The sequence below is a fragment of the Populus trichocarpa genome, chromosome 4 (genome assembly GCF_000002775.5).
Source record: "Populus trichocarpa isolate Nisqually-1 chromosome 4, P.trichocarpa_v4.1, whole genome shotgun sequence".
NCBI classification, from domain to species: Eukaryota; Viridiplantae; Streptophyta; class Magnoliopsida; order Malpighiales; family Salicaceae; genus Populus; species Populus trichocarpa.
The window spans coordinates 17,585,723-17,608,377 of NC_037288.2; the positions used below are offsets into that span (position 1 = coordinate 17,585,723).

The 22,655-nt window shown below is 32.2% G+C and overlaps 1 protein-coding gene and 1 long non-coding RNA gene across 3 annotated transcripts; one reads left to right on the forward strand and one right to left on the reverse strand.

Moving 5' to 3' along the window:
* The first annotated feature begins 3,172 nt into the window (after positions 1-3,172).
* On the forward strand, positions 3,173-4,177 carry LOC7461222 (glycine-rich RNA-binding protein). The gene is made up of 2 exons (XM_002305393.3): positions 3,173-3,354; positions 3,606-4,177. The coding sequence occupies exons 1-2, from the start codon at positions 3,244-3,246 to the stop codon at positions 3,990-3,992; spliced, it is 498 nt and encodes a 165-aa protein (XP_002305429.1). The 5' UTR covers positions 3,173-3,243; the 3' UTR covers positions 3,993-4,177.
* Positions 4,178-10,993: 6,816 nt separating this feature from the next.
* Positions 10,994-16,836, reverse strand: LOC112327147 (uncharacterized). Of its 2 annotated transcripts, none has more exons than XR_002981192.1 (7): positions 16,515-16,836; positions 16,242-16,313; positions 15,816-15,910; positions 11,757-11,781; positions 11,569-11,674; positions 11,418-11,448; positions 10,994-11,286 (listed from the first exon to the last, which is right to left on the reverse strand). It is a non-coding gene; the product is annotated as an uncharacterized LOC112327147 (long non-coding RNA). The 2 variants fall into 2 exon arrangements; XR_002981191.1 differs by having other exon boundaries at positions 10,994-11,317.
* Positions 16,837-22,655: the final 5,819 nt, after the last annotated feature.

Below are 22,655 nucleotides of genomic sequence, written 5' to 3' on the forward strand. Positions count from 1 at the left end.
TCCAATGCTGACTTGATCCAGGTTATGAGGCTCCCTCACGACCCGTGATGAAATTAAGCTATTTTTTTTTATTGATTTATCGGTTAAGGATTGGACGATGTATTTAAAATTGGATTAAAAAGAATTTAGTATTAACAAATAAGGACCAAGTCTTATAATGTTAAAAATAAATTTTAAAAAATAAAAAATTATTATTTTAATATATTTCTAATAAAAAAATACATAAAATTTAAACAACTACTAGCATAACATCAAATAAACAATACATCGTTTGTATTATATGATCATGACTTGAATTAAGGTTAAATATATGTTCCACATCACTAAAAAGGCCTATGATTACAGAATAGCCCATAAGCCCAAATGAAGTCAACCCGCGTGGCTAGTTATTGGACAATGGCTTCTTCGATCTCATAATTACACGGGTCGTCGACCAGCTAATAGTCCAAATATTTGTAGTGGGCTTCCCCCCATGGCCCATTAGGCCCTTGATAGCCCACAATTGTTCAAGCAATCAACATCCTTGGCTGTAATATAAAGCATCAATGGACCATTATAGTTTTTCAGATCATTCGAATCTCCATTTGCGGATATTAATATATTTTTATTGTGAAAAAGATATTATTACTATGTTTAGAAAAATAGAAAGAAATCAGCGTTATATTTCAATTTCTTGACAGGGACGATGCCAGGCTATTTTTGGAAGTGTAGATTGCAGTTAACCTAAAACATTTATTTATCGGCATATTTGTGGTTCATGATCAAGGGACCACAAAAAACCGATACAAACGACGAGCAGGTCGGCTGCTCTTTAAAGCCTTGTACTCTTATCCAAAGAAATTATGGAGTTTATTAGAGAGCTGTGGTTATTTTTTAAAATATTTTTTATTTAAAAATATATAAAAATAATATATATTTTTTTAAAATATATTTTTAATATTATCATATAAAAATGATCTGAAAATATTAAAAAAATATTAATTTAAAATAAAAAAAATAAAAATATTTTTAAAAAATTTAAAAATATTTTTGAAATGCAACAAAAAAGAGCCGGCACCAACGTAGAGGGGCAAAGTTGTAATGTCGAATGATATTTAGGAAACTATATTTTAAACCTTATAAATTTTATAATATTAATTTTGATCCCTCAGACTGGAGCATTGAAAAAATCATAAAATGGAACCGTAAAAATCAAATAATATTAGCACAAAATATAATATACATAATCAGGGATCACATTGAAGCTTGAACTTTTAGGGAGGCATGAATGAAACACTGATAACACGTGGGGATGAAAATGAAATTTACCCTAGATATTTTCGAAGCCTGTAGATATTTCTGTAGCTGTATCCCCTTAGCAGCCGCGTGTGTGGACCCCGCTTGACCCCACGCTTTCTGCGCGCTAACTCATGCCACCGCGTTTCGCTAACCATGGTTTACCGGGCCAAAAGAAGGCAAAAGTGGTTGTTAATTTGAATATGATTGCGACTAGGGTAGGGTACGCGGAACCTGGATAGGATAGCTAATTCCTGTTTTTGGCACCAAATCCTGCTGCTGCTGCTGTAACTTTACGTCATGTGTTTTTTTTTTTCTTCTTTTTCTTTTTTTCATATGAGCGGCGGAGTTATCCATTATGAAGCAAATTAACTTGATTTATTAGACCGAAACATCAAATCTATAAAAATCATAAAATTTAATTTTCTATCAATTAAATATTTAAAAATAAAAATAAAAAATAATTTTAATTATACAAATTTTTTTAAAAAAAATTACAATTACAATAACAAAGAACAAAATTAAAATACAAAATAAATTTTATATTTAATTAAATGATAAAATTGAGGGAAAAATTTAATTTAGTAAAAGGACAAAAAAAGAATGAGCATAAAAAATAAAAATAACATTGTAATTAAAGGGTAAAATTAAAAAATAAATTTATAAAAGGGCTAAGAAAAAAAATTAAAAATCAAAACAATAAGAACCAAATTGAAAAACATAATACAATTAATTTGAATTGAATAATGAAATTAAAAACCATCAAAACTTTTATAAAATGACCAATAATAAAAATTAGAAATCTAAAGAACGAGGATTACATTGGAAAATGCTTCGAACAACATGGTGGAAGGTCATTTTAGGACACAGGGAGACGCTGCTCAAACAAGATTTATATTTTTTTACTTAAAAACTCATTTTCAACCTATTTGACCCAAAACATCCGAAAAGAAGCCCAAACACCTGCACAAAACCATAAATGCCCTAAAAAACAAAAAACCACACAAAGACTCGAAATCAACCCCAACCAAAAAAACTTTTTAAGTTTAAATATGGTTTTTTTTATGCAATTTAAAAGTGAAGAAATATCGAAGTGGAACTCTTATCATCAAATGAAACTTATTAACACCAAAATCAATTATTTTAATAGCAGGAATTGGTGTTAACACTGATTTTCTTTCTCTACCATTAGAATCTAGTAATTTCCCTCTCTCCCTCCCTATGTAAAATCAATGACTAAAAAATTAAACTTATGTATCGTGTTTAATTTTTTGAAATATAAAAAGACTTAAATTGTATAAATTATATTATTTTTTAAGACAGGGGACCTAAATGTATTTTTTGCTAAAAATTTGGAACTCCATTTATTTTTTACATCGTTTTTATCTTGATCTCTCTTCTTTCAATCCCATCATTACTTAAAATTCAAAAGCAATTGATCTTCAATTAAGATCAAATTACCAAAAAAAACTTCAATATCTAAATAAATTATTAAAAAATAAATAACGAGTTTTCATCTACAATTATAATATCACACTTTAAGTGTTTTCTATAATAATAGCATTCATGGAATTTTTAATTTCATATGACATCCAATCCATGTAGTGTTAAAATTATATAAAGCACATATAAAAAATATATAATGTTATAGCTATTGATTTCAGTACCCCGCATATAAAAGCGAAAAATTTAGTTTACCTTGCCACTATAATGCACCCACTAGAAGTCAACTTGCCCCTGGCCAAACGCCCAGGATACATATATTCAACACCAGACACTAACGATTCCCTCGTAACCAAACAAGCTCACACATTCACCGCTTCGAAATTTAACCCCAGTTAACTCCCAATGCGCGCAATACGCACCCGCTCCCATCTATAAAGCCATCATCCAGCTCTCGTGATTTCCTCATCCTTTTCTATTCTAATTAACCCCTCGTCTTTATCAAAAATATCGTAGGGTTTCTCAATGGCTGCTGAGGTTGAGTACAGGTGCTTTGTTGGTGGCCTCGCATGGGCCACTACTGACCAATCCCTTCAAGAAGCGTTTAGCCAGTACGGTGAAATCATCGATTCGAAGGTCCGTTTGCCTTCGCAGAAACGGATCTGACCCGGCCCGATCGGTTTCGGCTCTGGCGATCCATTATCTGTTTGATCTGTTTGTGTTACTATTTGTTACTGTTCTCTGTTCTCTTTTATGTTACTGTCACTAACCACCAATCGGTACGTTCATCTTCAGTGCTCTGGCTCGAAGATCGATCGATTTGTTCATTTTCTCTCTCTTTATCACGATACTCCCTTTAGATCTGATCAGGTTTTAATTGTCCGCAGATTATAAACGATCGTGAAACTGGAAGATCTCGCGGCTTTGGATTTGTTACCTTCAACAACGAGAAGGCAATGAGAGATGCGATTGATGGAATGAACGGCCAAGACCTTGATGGGCGTAACATCACCGTGAATGAAGCACAATCCCGCGGAAGCGGCGGTGGTGGCGGAGGTGGGGGCTACAGCCGTGGAGGCGGTGGCGGTTACGGAGGTCGCCGTGAAGGTGGCGGAGGCGGTTATAGCCGTGGTGGAGGTGGATACGGCGGTGGTGGAGGTGGATACGGCGGCGGCGGTGGTGGTTATGGTGGTGGACGTGACCGTGGGTACGGTGATGGTGGATCAAGGTATTCTTCCAGGGGCGGATCTGATGGTGGTAGCTGGAGGGACTAGGTTTGGGAGGCACGTGGTTGTTTTATGATTTTAATGGCTTAGTTTTAGTTGTGGTTCTGTTTGGTTACGGGATCTCTCGTGTTCTGATTATCTGGTTGTTGCTTTTTTGACCGATGGTTACTTATCGTGTTCACCCTGTTAAGAAAATTGAAATGAAGTAATAGATCTTCGTTTGCGAACTTTTACTGCTTGTTTTGTTATATTGACTTTTACCCTCCCTTGCTTTCGTTCTCATACGCATCCAAAAGTCATATAATTAGGTTGCTCGGCGTATAAAAAAATATTAACCTCAAGAGTTGTAATGTAAAAAGAAAATCAGAGAATAAAAAACTAAGATGACCAAAATAAATAAATAAATAAAAGAACAATGTAAACACTGGATTCGGTTCGACTGCTTTCCTGATTAGTGTACAGACTATTCTTTATTATGGTCTTCTTCCAAGTGGGTATAGTTGCTAGGCATGTAACGCCAAACAACAACCAGAAGCAACATTAATAATGCCAAGCAAATGTGAAGGAAAAAACGTGTTGCTAGGGAAGTATAGTGCGAAACAACAGCTCTGATTGGGTGGGTGTGTAGATGCGAAAGATCGGATGATGATGTCAAGGATATATCTCTTGCTTGGCAATGTCAAAAGAAAAAAGAGTAGGATTTGTGCGAGGAAAGGTAGGATAAAAAAGAGACCAGCTGGATGGTGTTTTAAATAAAACATGCTGACAGTTTTCTTTGTGGCCACGTCGTCATAAAGACCAAAAATGAAAATCTAAATTATAGTAAGGAGCTATAACAAAAATTACTAGAGAACTTTTATTCATTTTAAACAGAGAAAGCCACCTTCAATTATTGCATTTCTTCCAAGCCACTAAAAGAGAGCCCAGCGTGCCGACTTGAAAAAAAAAAAAAAAACCCACGTTTAGATCTAATAAAAAATAATTATGAGGTAATGGTTTTTTTTTTTTTTTGAAAATATATTAAAATATATTTTTTAAAAAAATTATTTTTGATCTCAAAATATTAAAATAATATAAAAACATAAAAAAATATTAATTTAAATCTAAACAAACCTTTTAATTTTTTCAAACACAAAAAAACAGTTCTTCCATTGACTAAAGAAAGCTTGACTAAAAAAGAGATTCATTCATTTTAGTATGGGAAAGAGACGAGGGTTTGTACCAATCAAGAAGTTACCGGAGAACAAAATACTAAATCGAATCAGAAAGCAAACAAAATGTTAGACTGAAATTTGAAGTCCAAGTACGGGCTAGTTACATACCTGGAGTGATAGCTAGAGAGATCACGGATTGAGTCTTTCTAGAACCACTTTTAAACATAAAAGAACACTTTTCAGGTAGTAGTTGTGGTTTGGAAAATCAAGTCAGACTCATTTTTAATTTAAAACTCATTTGTAAAAAATCTTTAAAAACACCTACAAAATATATATAGACTAATTTATTAACCTAAAAAAACTAGAAAATAATTCTATCAAATCGAGTTATATCTGTTTTTTTCAATTTCAATATATTATTTTTAGGTAACATTGAGGTTTTGAACAACTATCATAAAATTATTTTCTTTAAATAAAACCTGTGGAAGCCAAGATAAACCAATTTGGTGGTCAGAACATTTGAAAACAACAACTTTCTTTCTTTACTGAAATTCAACAAAACTTTCTCTCATTCATAAACCACATAATTGAAAATATTAAAAATAAAATTCTACACTAAAATTAAATTTAGAAAAAAATAAAGGACCGAATAAGTTGTAATGTTTAAAATTGAAAGACTACATTTTACTTTTCATGCCACCTTTAAACACACTACTTGTTTTTAGTGTTTTTCTAAGTTGGTCCTCCTTTCAATTCTGTCCCTAACCAACAAATACTAATCAATTTGCTATTTACTTTGGAATTAAAAAACTCAATTGATAAAAACAAAAGTTCAGGAAACAAAACAAAAAGAAAAACATTGCTCCGGTTCATGTTACATTATGAGTGTGTGAACAATCTTCAACATTTTCTTATTTTATTTTTTTATACACAATTTTTCTAGAAAAAAATCATTAATAGAAATAATTTGATAGAAAATATATGTAATAACATGAATTTTTATAAAATTTAACATCTATTTAAATTAGAAGTTTTAGGAAATCACTAAACCTATTTAAACAGATTTCTTGATATTTTGTTGATGGAATGGTAAGATTAAAATGATCATGTGACGTGAACAGCAAAATTGATCAATTGATTTGTTATTAATAACATCGAAAACCATCCTAATAGATTAAAAAAAGGGTACTTTTAGACTTTTATTACAGTAAATTACAAATTGTTTTCTATAATTCTACAAGATAAGTTAAATGGTTTTTCTAATTTAAAAGATTTATTAATTAGTTCATATGTTTTTAAATCTATTTATAACTTAATCATGTTCCTTTTAATTTAATTTATTCTTTATTTTAAGAAGTAGAAGAATAAAAAAAAATGATTCGAAAAGATTGAAGGAAAAGTTATATAATGATTGGCTGCAGTTACTTTTCAAAATGCTTTTTACTCGGAAATACATCAAAATAATATATTTTTTATTTTTTAAAATTTATTTTTGACATCAGCATATCAAAATGATTTGAAAATACCAAAAAATATATTAATTTAAAGTGAAAAAAATAAAATTTTTTTATTTTTTTTAAAAATATTTTTAAAACAAAAAAACAAACACAACCGAATTCATAGGAAAGGCAGTAAATGAAGGTTGATGCTGGCAACTTGAAAACGAGAAAGCAAATGAAAAAAATAAAAAGTAAAAAAAATCGAACAATTAAAGTTATAGAAACACAAGAAAGTGTTAGTGCACAACCTTTTACTTTATAATGTGTTGATGTACAAAACAAAGCGAGAAAAACAAGGAGTCCAAATATAAAGTTGTGTCGGAAATATTCTAATATTGTGCAAAGCGTATATTATGGATGTTTTAAAAAAGGAGAATCAACATATAAATAAATTTAATATGATTAATGATTCGAATAATTATCTACTTTTATAATTTCGTAAATTGTACTATAACCAAAAGAAGTATAAATTATAAAGTGAATAACTCCTGTTGGGAAGCTCCACTGTACAAGGAGCACTTCTTTCTTACCATCCAATTTACAAAAGAACCAACAGCACAATTTGTAATGGTTATCTCCAATTTATCTGGAATGAGAAGTCATCTTGGATGATTGTTTATATATATTTTTTAGGATTTGATTAATTTTGGTTTTATACTAGCTATTTGACCTGTATCGAATATTTTTTTTTTCTAAAAAATATACTTACATGGTTTTATGACGTGTTTTTATACACAAAAAAATCCTAAATGAAATTCAAAAACTTTATATATGTATCTAATTAATTAAATTGAGAATCATTGATGCAATAAAAAAATCAGGAACCCGATCCCTACTCAGCTAAAGTCAATCAACCAAACTCGTGATATGGATCATGAACTCAATTGGGTTTAATATTTTTTTTTTATCTAAAATAAACATCTATAAAATTAAGAACCGACCCAATGTCAAGGTGATTGGAAAAAAAAATTAAATCGAAATAAATTATGTTACTCGATTAATAATCAACCAAATATTAAGTGATGAAATTTAAAAAAAAACAAGATTTTTTTTAAAAATCCAATTGTAATGGATAAGAAAGGAAAAAAAAAAGACTCAATCTTTCGGGTTAGGAAGGCCTAAAGCTCCTGGGCTTCCAGAAAAAGACCCAAGCATGCGAGCCTAATTTTTTTTAAAATATTTTTTAATGGATGGGCGACAAGTTGTTTGCCCTTTAATTATTTGAAAAAAAATTATAGTCGACGCGTTGCCTGCCCTACCCATATTCTAGTGATCTCTGGTAATCAAAAAATCAAATTGGCCTATTTCAGATCAAGAAAAATTTGTTTTCAACTATATTTTGACCTGAGAAAAATAAACCTAAACACATAAAACATATTCATAGCCTCAAACAATCTAAAAATTGATTCAAAGACCCACAATCAACTCGAAATCAAAATTCTTTTTAGATTCAGATCTACCGTTTCAGGCAAGTTTAAGGAAAACACCTTGGATAAACTCTTCACATAAAAAAAACATATTGACATCAAAATCATTCATTTTTGTGGTAAAAATCAGTCTCAACCAAGTTCTTTTTTCTCTACCATTAAAATTTAGCTATTTTCTTTGTTCTCTTTTAAACCAAATACCAAAAAATAAAAAAAATAAAGTCTGCGATTAAAATTGAATTTAATAAATTATTAGAAAATGAAAGTTTATAATTTTAAAAGTTGGAGAACCAAAATATATATTAAGCCCCAAGTCTTAAAAACACCATCTTTTTTTGTTGTGATTTTTATTTTAGTCCCTTATCTCTTAATCTTTCTATTCTTTAATAAATATGTTTTAATTTTCCATTAATTTAGGTTTATAAGAGTGTGTAATTAGAAAAAAAAAAAAAAAAGGACAGGCTTGAGGGACAAAATTTTCCCCAGTTTCTTTTATCTTTCCGGTGGTGAGTAGAATCGTTGCAGATGTAGGCCCAATTCATTCTCGCTCTGATGTCCTTGGAACTTGGAACCATAAAAACTGGGCGTGCGTTTCTTGTGCATTCGTACTCCAATGAAGAAGCAGATTTTGGTGGGCTTAGGCCAGATTTGAAGCTGGCCCAACTTAATGAAGAAGATGGCGTGAAAAAGTGCCCATTTCAATGTAATACACCCCGAGAAGGAAGTATTGGGCTTGTCTAGATAGTTTGAAGCTTTAACTGAATCTTGCTTTGATCTGTGCATGGTCTATGTGAATGGGGCTAAGGCCCTTCAGTTAATGAAAAATCATTCTTGTTCAAGGAAGAAAGATAATTTGACCCAAGAAAATCCAGATAGAATAGTAGTCTTACTGCAACCCGGATCATGGTGGGCCCTTGTGCAGGATTTGAAAATTACGTTTGAAAATCATTTTCTTCTACTTTCCTTTCCATTATTAAAAGTTACGGTGGGTTTGATATTACGATAACTTTTATGGTTGTGATTTGAAAAAAAAAGTTTTATAAAAATAACTTTTAGTTAAAGTTTATTTTTTAAACTAAGTGTTTGATTAAAACTGTAATGGAGATTGAAGTTGAATAAAAAACAATTTAATGTGTTTGGTTAATATGCTTTTCATATTAAGGTTTGATAATGAAATTACTAAAAAGAACATATATTAATTTTTTTTTACTTTTAATTCAAATAATGTAGATTTAATTATTATTACATAATGAAATGACTAATCCCTTTAGAAAAGGCGAAGGAAATACTAAAAACAAAAGATTAAGAAAGGGCTAAAAGTAGAAAAAAGCTCTAAACAGGAAAGGCGAGAGAGACTTTAATTAAGAAAAGGCAAAAAAATGTCAAAAGTTGATGATTGGGGGCATGCGTGAAAAAAAGAGAAAGAAAAAAAGAGAAATAAGAAACAAAACCGAAGGAAAAACACACCCAAAAGATCGAAAGATAAGAAAGTGAAATACCAAGTCTTTTGGTATCTATAATAAAGCCTCTTGTTAAGGAAAATATGATTCAGATTATATTATTTTCAAATGATTAGATAAAAGACAAGTTATCCATCAAATGAGGAGTTGGAGTTGATTTATGATATCTGTTAAGATAACAAAAAGATGAAGGAGTATTATGAGATAAATGATGAGCAATGAGCTTTATTCTTCTTTTTTAATTTTAGATTGACAATGAAAGGAATGACATGGTTATGGAGCTTACTGGACCATTGATTGATAGAGGTAAAAATTCTGGTTTAAATGAATGTCATGGTTGTATGCCATTTCTTTTACAAAAACAACAAAAGAAAGAGACTTGAGTGAATAATTGATGGTTGTCCTAGGTCATTGAAACCCACCAATACTTTTTCAGGCTATGAATTTCCCTTCCTTTTATAACCATGAGCTATAACATGCATCACGTGCTTTTAAAAGCATTTTTTAATCAAGCAAGCAATTTAAACTGATAAATAATACTCTCAGAATGTGAAGAGCTTTTTTATGAAGTTCAAGACTTCACGAACTAAGTTACTGGTTATTATGCATGCTGATAAAATGGTTGCTCAAAAGAGATAATCTTTTTTGATAGAACCATGAGTCTTGACTCGAACCTCTTGCCGTTGAAATCCATAGAAGGTCACCTCATCATGTACCATCGGATGATATACCCAAAATGAGAGATTAAAATTTACATAAATAACCATAAAAGAGCCAAACAAATTGTTTTAATTTTACATCAAGCTAATTTTTATTTTCAAAATGCAAAATAATCAAAAGATTGCATGTATTGAATGGCTTGTGTTGGGTCTTTGACTAAGTTAATTTTTAAATACTTTCAAAACTAGCACCCTTTTGGTTTCATTTTAATAATAAGATAGGAATGAGCATGATCTTTGAAAGCTCTTGGTTAGCTCTCGAGGAAAAGGTGATTGTTTGAAAACAAGTGGTCCATTGATGGGTCGTGCAAGATTCTTTATGAAGATAGTATAAAGGAGCCTGGTCAAATCAGTTGATAATGCTTAGATCAGAAAAGAAGAGTATGGTTCAATTTAAGGCAACTTCGTGACTAATTGACAATCTAAAATGAGGTCAACACTAAAAAGCCTTTTGATAATTGTTGGCAGGATGCACACAATTAATTAAAGGGTAGTTTTTGAAATAATTCAAGAAGTTGAATGATTTGTTAAACTCTTTCATGATAAAGCAAGCAATGCCATACTTGGAGGCATGATCAAGCTTAATAAACAATAAGAGTAGTAATCATCACAGACAGCCCAAGATAGGCACTACACTTACATTTGAGTAAATCGTTGACATACGGTAAACTCGAATGAGCCGGTGAATCAGAAAACTAAGAAAGCTTTGGATAACAAGTAAAGACACCCTATGACGATGGAGCATCGAAGATGGGGGCTATATTCCAAACTAGGTAAGGATGCATGTATGTCATTTAACCCTATTGCATAAATATTTTTGAATTTCTTAGAAAAAATCCCCAATTACATCTAGTAAGATTTTGATGAATCCGAGTTGACAAAGAAAGAATCATTGAGCTATGATAGCAATGAATCTCAGTTAAACCCTACAATCAGGAAGAACCAAGTTCAAACCCCTAGATCGGGAAGTATTAACTTTTAAACCTTGCAATCAGGAAGGAAAGTGAGGAGAACCCTACTATTCAATTCTTAAGATAAAGGAGAAGATCAACCCTGTCATCAGGAAGAGTCTTCAGGTCAACCCTGCAATAAAGTAGCACCAAGTTTTCAAACCCTGCGATCGAGAATTATTAGTTTTTAAACCCTGCAATCAGGAAGGAAAGTGAGGATAACCCTATTATTAGAAAATTCTTAAGAAAAAGGAGAAGATCAACCTTGTCATTAGGAAGAGTCTTCAGGTCAACCCTGCAATCAAGAGGCACAAAGTTTTCAAACCCCGTGATTGGAAAGAATCAATTAAACCCTGCAATTAGGAAGCACTAAGTTTTCAAATATCGCGATCGAGAAGTATCAGTTTAACCCTACCATAATGAAAGATACATCAACTCTACAATCAGGAAGCACCAGGAAATTCAACCCTATCATCAGAGAATCCGGTTAACCCTATCATTAGGAAAGACATATATCAACCCTGCAATCAGGAAACACTAGGAAAGTTTAGGAAAATCTTGATCAAACCCTATCATCATAAAAGAAGAAAAAGAGGAACCTACCATCAGGAATCCTAATTGTTAAACCCTGCAATCAAGAAGAAAAGTGAGAAGAACCCTACTATTAGAAAATTTTCAAGAAAAAAAGAAAGTTCAAACCTTGTTATAAAGAAGAACAAGAAACACTACCATTAAGAATCTGATTTTTGGGAACCTTACCATCAAGAATCTCAATTTTCAATTATACAATAAAAATATTTTGGATTTAATTAAAATAGTTAAAGACACCCTTATAAAGTTCTAGTTGAAGAGGATCGCTGAGATTCAAGAGTTTTGGTCAATTGAGCTGAAAAAGAAGACAATTGCGCATGAGAATAGCTGTGAGCATATGGTTCTCTTAATAGCTGTGAGATTTTGGTTCTGGTTAAAGAAAATCGCTAGATTGAGATTTCAGGTTAACCGAACTGCAGATAAAGATTTTAATTCTGGTTAAAAAGAAATGCCAGATTGAGATTTCAGGTTACCGAGCTGCAAACAGATATTTTGGTTTTGGTTAAAAGGAATCGCTAGATTGTGATTTCAGGTTAACCGAGTTGAAGACAAAGACCAAGGTTCATGTTAAAAGGAATCACTAGATTGAGATTTTAGGTTAACTGAGTTGTAAACAATTGGGTTATTGTTCTGAATTAAAGGGAATTGCTGCAAAAATAGAGTTTCAGGTCAACCAAACTAAAAGCTTTGAGAAGATTAATTTTGAAGAACAATTCATTTATCCTTATAAACTTACTATGCAAAACACTGGACAAGTCTTTGCTCTATAAGTATTGTAAGGAGGGGACATCTATTGTTACCCATTTTGGGGCATTTCATAAACAAAAAATATAAAAAAGAGAAAATACAAAAACAAATTGAAAAAAATATACCAATAAGAAGAATATACCAAAACACCTAGGAAATTTTCAAAGAATGGTCGAGGAAGATCAAAATATACAAAATTAAAAAATTTAGCAGTGTATTTTCGATCGATGAAGGCCTTGTTGGTGAAGAAAATTCAATTTAAAGAGAAAAAAAAGGTATTTAAGGACTCAATTGAAATTTTTCAAGGATTAATTGAATTTATTGAGGGTTTAATTGCAAGAGAATTGATTTTTGAAGTTAATTTAAGCTTTAATTGGGAGAAAGTAATGTTTAGGGGTTAAATTACAATTTTTAAGAGTTAATTTGCTCAAATCAGGGGTCTAATTGCATAAATTTTAAAGTTTGTCGGGCAATTAAGGACTCAAGTGAAGAAATCCAAAATCGAGGACCGAACTAAAAAAGACGTGTGAATGTAAGAGCTGAAATTGACCAAATCAAGAGTCAAATTAAAGAAATTAGAAGTTTGTTGGTCAATTGAGGGTCGAAATGCACAAATTTAGAATCAAGGACTAAAATGAAAATAACAATCAACTTTGAGGTTGACAATTGAGTTTGACAAGGGTGAAATTGAATGAATTTAAAAGTATGGAGGTAATTATATGTACAATTAAAAGCAATTGAAAGAACATGGACTCAATTGAATTTTTTTAAATCCTAACTTTAAAAACCTAAATGACATGTCATTCAGACTTAATGAAGAGAAGGTGAATGACATGTCGTTCATCAGCTTGTATCTTTGTTTTGATAATTTTAGCTGATCGAGTTGACAACTTCAAATGCATGAATATGGAGTTACAAACCTCCAAATCGAGCAAGATTGGATCCAAATGAAAAGTGTGCACCTCAACCAAATTCAGGTGGTTTTAGGCGATGATGACATTAGAATTGCTCCGACAAGTCCTTAAAAGTGAGTAACTCAGTCATCCTCGACAGTACAACCACCATGCAAAAACCGATTTGGTTTTCATGTGTTCACATACAAAGGCTCTTCAATGAGTTCTTATCAAGAGTTTACAACACTTCCCTCAAGATCAATATGTCAAAAATGGATTCATGACCTTCCAAAACCATAACAAAACCTTATAAATACTCTCTCAAGATAAAAAAGGGGCTGAATAAAATAAAAGTGAGAAAGAAAGAAAACAAATATTGACAAGGAAGCTAAGTTTGAAGGTTTGAGACGCTAACACAGTTTTCTCAAGTTTCTTAAGTTAAGCAAGTTTGTGAGAGGCAAAACTTTTCAGAGGAAAGAAGAGAGAGAGAGAGAGAGAGAGAGAGAGAGAGAGAGAGAGAGAGAGAGAGAGAGAGAGAGAGAGAGAGAGAGAGAGAGAGTAACTATTCTAGGTATATCATCTTAGTCTTCTTAAGGTGTTTTTATTTGTTTTTGTTTTATATTAATGTTTTCAAGCATAAAAAAATAGTTTTGGAATGTTTAACAAATGATGCATTCACATCTTTGTTGCTGTGATTCTTATTTAATGAAGTTATTTTGAAGTTTTTTTTTTTTTTTTTTTTTTTGATATACAATGTTGTTTTAGTTTTTGTTTAGTTTAAGCTATGCATATTAAAGCAAATGTTTTTATCTTGGGTTTGCTAGGCCTATTCATGCATAAAATGTGTTCAAAAATCTAATTTTGAATCCATGTTGTATGAACATGTAGGCTGTTTTAGGTTGGTAGTTTTTTGGATTGGTACCTTATGCTTGATTTTGATGCTTTATGTATTTTTTTGTTATTTTTTTGGTTTAAACATGTTTGTGTATGATGTTGTGACTTGTTGGGATAAAAAAAACATGTTTTAGAAGCTAAAAATGCATATTTCTAGGTTTGGCAGAGGTTGTCTTAGGTTGGAAATTTTCTAGGTTTTTTTTTAGGGAATGTTCTTCGAGTTGTTGGGAAGAACATTGCTTTAGCCCCTAGGTTTGGACTAATTTCGATCCATTTCTTTGCTCGAAACCCTTTCTTATGCATGATTAACAAATAATCTAGTGTTTATTTATATCATTAACATGATTTTAACGTTTTTAATCCCAGGGTTTCTATTTAGAACCCAAATATATTTTGACAAAATTATGATGTTTAAGTGATGATCGAAGTGAATGGATACTAGATTATTGATCATTGCATGATTTTCAACATGTATGTGCCTTTATTTTGACCAAATTTGGTCTGTTTTGAGGTTCATGTTGCTGGGTTCGTTTTAGTGTTCTTGATTGTTCTTGGTATTCTTCATGTTTTTTTGACGTTTGATCCGTTTTGTTCAAGTTTTTTTTTTTGTTTTTTGGATGTTTAATTTAATTTTTTGGTTTTGGTTTTTTTAGGTTGTTTTTTAGTCAAACTTGGATTTTTGGTTCGGTTTATGGGCGAACCAAAAATTTCATGTCAACCCAGTCGGGTTCGGTAAAAACAATTAGGTTAAAGGGTTTAACACTCTGTTTGGTTTGTCATATTTTTTGTTAAAGGGTTTTTGGGTTTAAGGGTGTGTTTGACAAACACCATATAAGTTTATTTTTGGTAGTTTTATTACAAAGAAAAATAAGTTTTTACTAAACAAAGCCTAAAATAATAAAAAGATATTTTTCTTTTTCTTGCATATGGCTAAAAATCCTAAATTTATTTTAGCAATTTTTTTTGTAAAAATCTAAAATATTGACATGTTTTTTAAAAAATATTACATGTATTTTACAACAAGTTTGTAAAATTTCAAAGGATTTTTTACCTTTCAAAAATACCAAGAACTTTTTATTTTGTTTCTTTTAATATGCGAGATTATGAACTTATATGTAAGACGTATTCCTGATATTAAAATAAAAAATAATGTTTTTTGTTTCTTTTAATATATGAGTTTATGAACTTATACGTAAGACATATTCCTGATATTAAATAAAAAATAGTTTTTTTTTATGTTGGCTTTAAAACGGTTAGGTTTTTAATTTGATAAGATAAGAAACTCTTTACCGAGAATGACTTTTCTTAAACCTTAGACAAATCAACGGTTAGAAAATACAACTTTTCTTTAGTTTATATCAGACAAATAAACAATGCAACTTGCTTTAGATAAGACGTACTAGGAATGCTAATACCTTTCCTTTACACAATCAGTTACCTTACCCAGATTCTAAGACCAGTTAGGGTTTTAATGACCAAAATACTAGGTAGCGACTCCTATTCCTCTTTTTACTGATAAAAGACAAGAATTTCTTACCATTTCCACCCACACAATTCTCTACAATCCCGATCCGAGAGGATGATCGTCGCGATGCAGTTTACGTGCGACAGAGGGCATGTTACTTTTATTTCCTATTATAAACAATAAACTCATCAAACATACAAAACTCCATCAAACATGAGTTAATACAAAAAAGAAAAAATATATAAAAAGAAAAAATTACCTAACTTTAAGAACAAGTTTGAATATGAATTGTAAAACGCAATGGTAAACAATCTATTTCGGTTGCATGTGAGTGCAATAGTTTATTTAAGGAAGATATACATTACCAAAGAAATATAGATTAACAATACCGACAATTAATCATAATCAAAATAAAAAAATCAAGCATCACACAAATTAAAATTTCTAGTTAATTAAAACAAATATTTGGATGGAGATTAATCTAAGGAAGAAACTCACAGTCTGTGTTTGCTACCAGAACAAGTTTCTCAACACCTTTAGTTGTTTTTGTTTCAGTTTCCCAACATAGATCTGTCGTATATTTATGCAAAAAAAAAAGAGAAAGCATTGTTAGAAACATCATAGATAAATCTAAGTTAAATTTGTTTTGATTTGAACAAGAATAAAGAAGGGGGTTTGGGGATATCATATTTGAATTTGAAAAAAAAGAAGAGAAAATGATTACAGTGCTTATTCTATGATGAATGAGCATACAAAATCACTAAAAATTACCTTTTGTAAGTCGAATCTAACAAGGTAATCTCAAGAAAATAGGAGGAAGCAAGTTGGAGAGAAGATCAAGAGGAGAGAACAAAACAAAGGGAAATAACAAGGCTGAAAAAATTTAGGAAGGAGATGATAGATCTCAACAATGGTAAACAACTATGGTGCTAGGGCAAGATTTTCAGATCTTCTAAGGGTTGTTTTTTAATTTTTTCCAACAGTTATTTCTCCATAATATTTGTGTGGCTATTTTTTTTAATGGGCAGAGAGGCGAGAATGAGGTGTTAAAAGCAATTTTGGATTGCTTTTCAAAACTGAGGTTTAGTCTCAATTTCTAGTGGGTTCTATAGTAATAAAAAATGTGAATCATATCTAACCAAACACTAGTTTTATGTGTTTTACCTAAACGTGATCCGCAACAGCACTATCAAACACCTTAATTATAGAGAAACGAAAAGGCCTATTGTTTGAACTTGATTCCTACCCCACGTCTCTGTTTTACAGGGAAGAGTAAAGATTTATCAGAACGACTTATTTACTGAACAACAGTACAGATTTTGTGATCCATGCTTTGATTTCTCTTATTCGTGGGAGAAAAATCTATTGGCATTTTAGCTCACAAAACCAAATATGAAGATTGTTAAATTTGTGGTTGCATTTATCCGGGTCTTTCAATCTAGATGAAGAGCATTTCCCACTCTAGCATGAATCTATCTATGATTGCATTGTTCACCGAACTCGGAAATTATTAGTTAAATAGCATGGAATTATAACTTCAGAATATATCCTCCTCTCATGAATATTAGAATGGACCCTGAGAGGCTATGCTTGAAAATGTAAATTTTCAACCGAAGGAAGACAAAGTTTGAAATGACAGTGAACTTGGTGAAAACATTTCAAGAATCTAATAACTCTCCAGTGGCCAACATGACTAGTTAAATTCTTCACCGTCCAATTCCAGAGGCAGAGGGAAAGGTAGCATTTTTCCTGACATAAAGAAAATCTCATATCCTGATGAACATTAATCTGACTCATAAAGTGTATCGCTTGTGGCAGATCATGATCAAAGGTTACTTGAGACATCAGCTTGGACTCGTTTCTGCACTTTTGCGAGAATGACAACAAAAGATCATCATAAGGGATAGAAGAATCCATGCCCCACCATATCTTGGTCTGTTGTAAATGAATCTTTTGATCACTACAGAATCAGCGTGCGGCTGTTAGCTTAACATTTAAAAATGATAGGAATAATAAATAAACAAAAGAGTTTCCTCATGGAGAAACCACATCCAAGTTCTCTAGTCCAAATACAAACATGATCTTGAATGACTATAAGAGAAATTGTCATTGGTGCGTACAAATCGGCTATAATACTGATTGGTTATACAAAAAAAGAAGTCTTCTTTATTTTTTTATCTGTGGTCTTTCTTTTATTTAAATTTATAGCAGTAGCATGGTCCATGCCCTATAAATACATTTACATCATATCCTATCCAGCTTATACAAACCACAGATGTATTATCAATTCAGAAAGCTAGCTTGCTTCTCTATATGGCTTGAACCTGCTTACAACTAGAATCACATACACAAACAAATGCTTATCATCATTGAGTGTAGGGTTGTACAAATCTCATTCACACAATAAGCATTTCCCTCTCTATATTCCCCACATGCTCTTCCTTTCAACAACCGAAATGTTCCAATTACAATTACATTTTTCTCTCTATTCAAAGATTCCGCCAAAAAAAAAAAAAAAGCAATAAAAGAGTGCCTTTACGGCCACCTTAGGACCAGCCAGGCAGGCTAGGTGGACTCTTTTCTTCCCCATAAAGTTTTGGATTCCTGGTTCTGTCAGCTCTCGATTATAAAAGGCCAAAAGAAACCCAACTTGAACAAGACAACAACACAATAATATGTAATATTAGTTGACTGAACTCTCTGAAATTTACTTAAATACTTGTTAGCAATGTATACAGTCTTGATCAGTGATGGCTAGAGAGACAGTCCATGGTGACACTTCTCCAACTTGGAGGGAAGGACCACTGGCAGAGGAAAAAATAGTCTTGGTAGCGGGGAGGAATCCACGGATACTAGTCCACTTGGGATGGAATTGATGACGTGGATCTCAAATATCAGCAAGGTGTATGTATCTCTAATCACCTTTTCTTCGTACAGATTCCCATAGAGTTGCTGTTGCTCAAGTTATTTTCAACTAATCATCACCGACAGCCCCACTAGTTTGTGGCCAGAATCCTATGACCATGACTCCTTCAAATTGACATCGGGGCCTTCCTAATTTATTTCCATTACTTCCAAACTTGATTCATTTTTATCCAAGGAACAACACCAATCAACAATTTAACTAAGAATATTAATTACATGTGTGGCAGCACAGCGTCCACTGAGAACGAATTTGATGGCATTCCAAAATTAATATGCTCAGAAATTTAGTAGTATTTGTATGGTGTTTAATCACACGTTTAGGTCAATATTTTTTTATCTGGAGCTCAGGAAGTAAATGGTTGGTGGTAGGAAGTCCAATACCTACAAAATAATCTTTTTTGGTGGAGTTTATAGACCTTTAAATGATAAAGTCAGTGACTTTTAAGTAAGAGATTGTAATAAATATCACAAAAATTCAACGCTTTAAAAAAAGGCTGGAAGCCCCTAGGTTCCCCACCCCATGGCATTCCCTTTTCCTTTCTTAGCAGAATTGCATTAATTGTTGAGTCCGCCATAAACAGGTAAATAAAAAGGCTTTTGTTCTCCCTTGGTTGAAATAATATCTTAAGAGATGAAATGTGGACTTTGAGCTCCTCAAAAACCTTTTGACAATATGAATTCTACTCAAAGTTAAAAATATTCCTCAAAGTATTAAAGAATAGTACAATACACTCCTTTAAGTATGTTATGAATCAATTGAGGACAACCAATCTCCCTATGAGGCACTAAACCTCTTTTATTGACCGAGAAGGAGTCATGTCTAGAATGACTTAAAATCTTTTCTAGGTTAGGCTCGATTCCCTTACTAGTTACTAGAAAACCCCAAAACTTTCTTTCTTTGATGGAAAAGTCATACTTGGAAGGATTAAGCTTCATTTGATGGTGTCCAAACACATAAAAGACTTCTTCTAGGTCTAGTAGATGTTGCTATGTTGCTCAAAGGTCATACTCTTCACCAGCATGTCATCGATATATCCCTCCATAATCTTGCCAAGTTGGTTTTTAAATATTTTATTTACCATCCGCTGGTAAGTGGTCCCAACATTCTTAAACCTGAAGTGCATAACTTTGTAATAAAATGTTCTCCCTTCAATTATGAAAATTGTTTTTTCCTTATCATTTAGGTGTATAGGGATTTAGTGATATCCAGAATTGGCATCCAAGAAGCTAGATACTCAAAACCCGTAGAGGATTTAACTAGTCGATCAATCTTAAGGAGATAATAATTATCATTTAGGCAATCTTTGTTCAAATATGTGAAGTCCATACACATCCGACACTTTTCGTTGCTTTTCTTGACGACTACCATATTTTTAGCCATGCAAAGTACATCACTTCCCTAATAAAGCCAATAGCCAAGAGCTTATCCATCTCTTATGTTATTATTTTTTGTTTTTCACCCCTAAAATTCCTCTTCTTCTAACGGGCTGGGTGAATAGTTGAGTCTACCTTCAACTGATGAGTGACTATTTCAGGACTGATTCCTGGCATGTCGAAGGTGCCCATTACACAATTGGATATTTGGATATGGAGGAGCTCTGCCAGTGTCTGGTATTGTGTTGGTTCTAGGGTGGAACCCACTTTTATGATTGCTTGTTCATTTTCTTCTAGAAAGACATCCTTCAATTCTTCAACAGCTTTGGTTCTAACCTTCACCTTTTCTTTTAAAGATCCTTGTTGGTTCAATGTTAGGGCTTTTTTACCCTTCAAGTAGGTAGAGACACATTACCTTGAGGTCACTTGACTCACTCAAACTGTGGCCACTACTTTCTGAGTTGGAAACTTTAGTGCCAAGTTCCTGGTGCTGATGACAACATTGATTTAATATAGTAGATGTCTGCCTAGAATGGAGTTGTAAGCCAAGGCCATGTTAATGAATATGAAAGTTTGCTGGAGAGACACACACTTAGGGGGAGTGCCCATAGTAACTGGGATTTTCAAGGTGCTTTTCATTGGCACCCTTGAGCCTTCTATCCCGATGAGAATCGTCTTCATTAAAGTCAGTCTTGAGGAGGGTATCCCCATCTATGCCATCACTTTACTGGAAATGATATTGACTACACTGTCATTATCCATTAACACTTGATAAACTTTGGAAAGGATTATAAAGATGACTAGGGCATCTTTATATAAGAAGGTTACTCATTCTCTATCTTTCTGGGTGAAGGGTATTATAAAAGCTTATTGAATGGTTTTCCATGATAATAACCCCTCTTAATCGATTAACTCAAAAGGAAGTTAAGTGAGAATGGTCTAAAGATTATGAAGAGAGCTTTCAAAAACTGAAAAAGAGGCTTACCACTGCTCTGGTATATTAGGATAAAGTGTTAAAGGCCCAACAAAAGAATGACAAAGTGAATAAAATTGTAAGCAAAATGGAGTCAGGGGTTGAGAATCATTTTTAGATCTTAAAGGATGGGATGATAATAATGGATAGGCATATGTATTTACTGGATGATAATGCTCTTAACGTTGAAGTGTTGAAAGAAGCATATGAGTCGAAGTTTGATGTACATCCAGGAAGTACTAAGATGTACAAGGACTTAAAGGAATTTTATTGGTGGCCAAATATAAAGAAATAATTAGTTGACTATGTGGACAAATATAGTGTGTGTCAGCAAGTGAAGGTAGAACATCAGAAGTTGGAAGGACTTTTACAACTATTTTTGATACATAAATATAAGCGAGAAGATATCGTTATGGATTTTGTATCAGGTCTGCCTAGAGAAAAAATGGCAATAATGCTATTTGGGTTATTATGGACCGACTGACTAAGTCAACACTTTTTTTTTCCTATAAAGATGACAAACTCAGTGGATAAATTGGCAAAGTTGTATGTAAATGAATAGTGAGGTTACATGGGTGCCAATATTGATTGTTTCGGATTGAGACCCCTTCGAGTTTACTTCTCATTTATGGCCAGACATTCAGTATGCTTTGGAAACCAGGTTGAACTTAAGCACTGTTTTTCATCCTCAAACAGATAGGCAATCTGAGAGAACAATTCAAACTCTAGAGGATTTGTTAAGGGTATGTATATTAAAGTTTGAGAGAAATTAGAAAGATCATATATCTCTTGTAGAATCTACCTACAATAATAGCTATTAGGCTACTATAGGGATGGCTCCATATGGTAGGAAATGTCGACCACTAGTGTGTTAGGAGGAGGTAGATGATAGAAAATTAATCGGGCTAGAGTTGGAACATATTACTTCAGAAAAAAAATAAAGATCATAAAGGATAAAATGAAGATGCCCAGGATAGACAAAAGAGTTATGAAGATAACATGAAGAGGCCTCCTGAGTTCAATGTTGATGATAAAGTGTTTTTAAAGGTTGCCCTTTGGAAGCATATATTGAGGTTTGGCATGAAATGATAGTTAGATTTCAGGTATATTAGGATTTTTGAGGTCATAAAGAGGATTGAACTTGTGGCAAATAAATTGGTCTTACCTTCGTATTTGACCATAATTCATGACGTGTTTCATGTCTCTTTACTACAAAAGGCTGAAATAGATCGTTCTTGGGTGTTGCCACAAGTTCCATTAGAGGTTGAAGAGGATCTGACCTTAAAAGTAAAACCGGTGTAAGTGTTATATCAAAGTGAGAAAAACTTAGGAATAAGAAGGTATCTATGATAAAGATATTATGGAGAAACTTTCAGGTTGAGGATGAGACATGAGAACGAGAGTCAGAAATGAGATGGAAGTATCTTGAGCTATTTCTAGACCCAAGTAAAAGTTTAAATCTCAAGGAAATTTTTTTTAAAGGAGGGGAGAATATAAACCCTTGATTTAAAATCTTACGATGTTAATTGTTTTTTGAAAATTAAACCCGATGACAAAATGAGTCAATATAAAGTTTAGAATGGAGGAAAAATAAATAATTAGAAAGAAATTTTTATTAAATGAACTTTTAAGTGCGATAT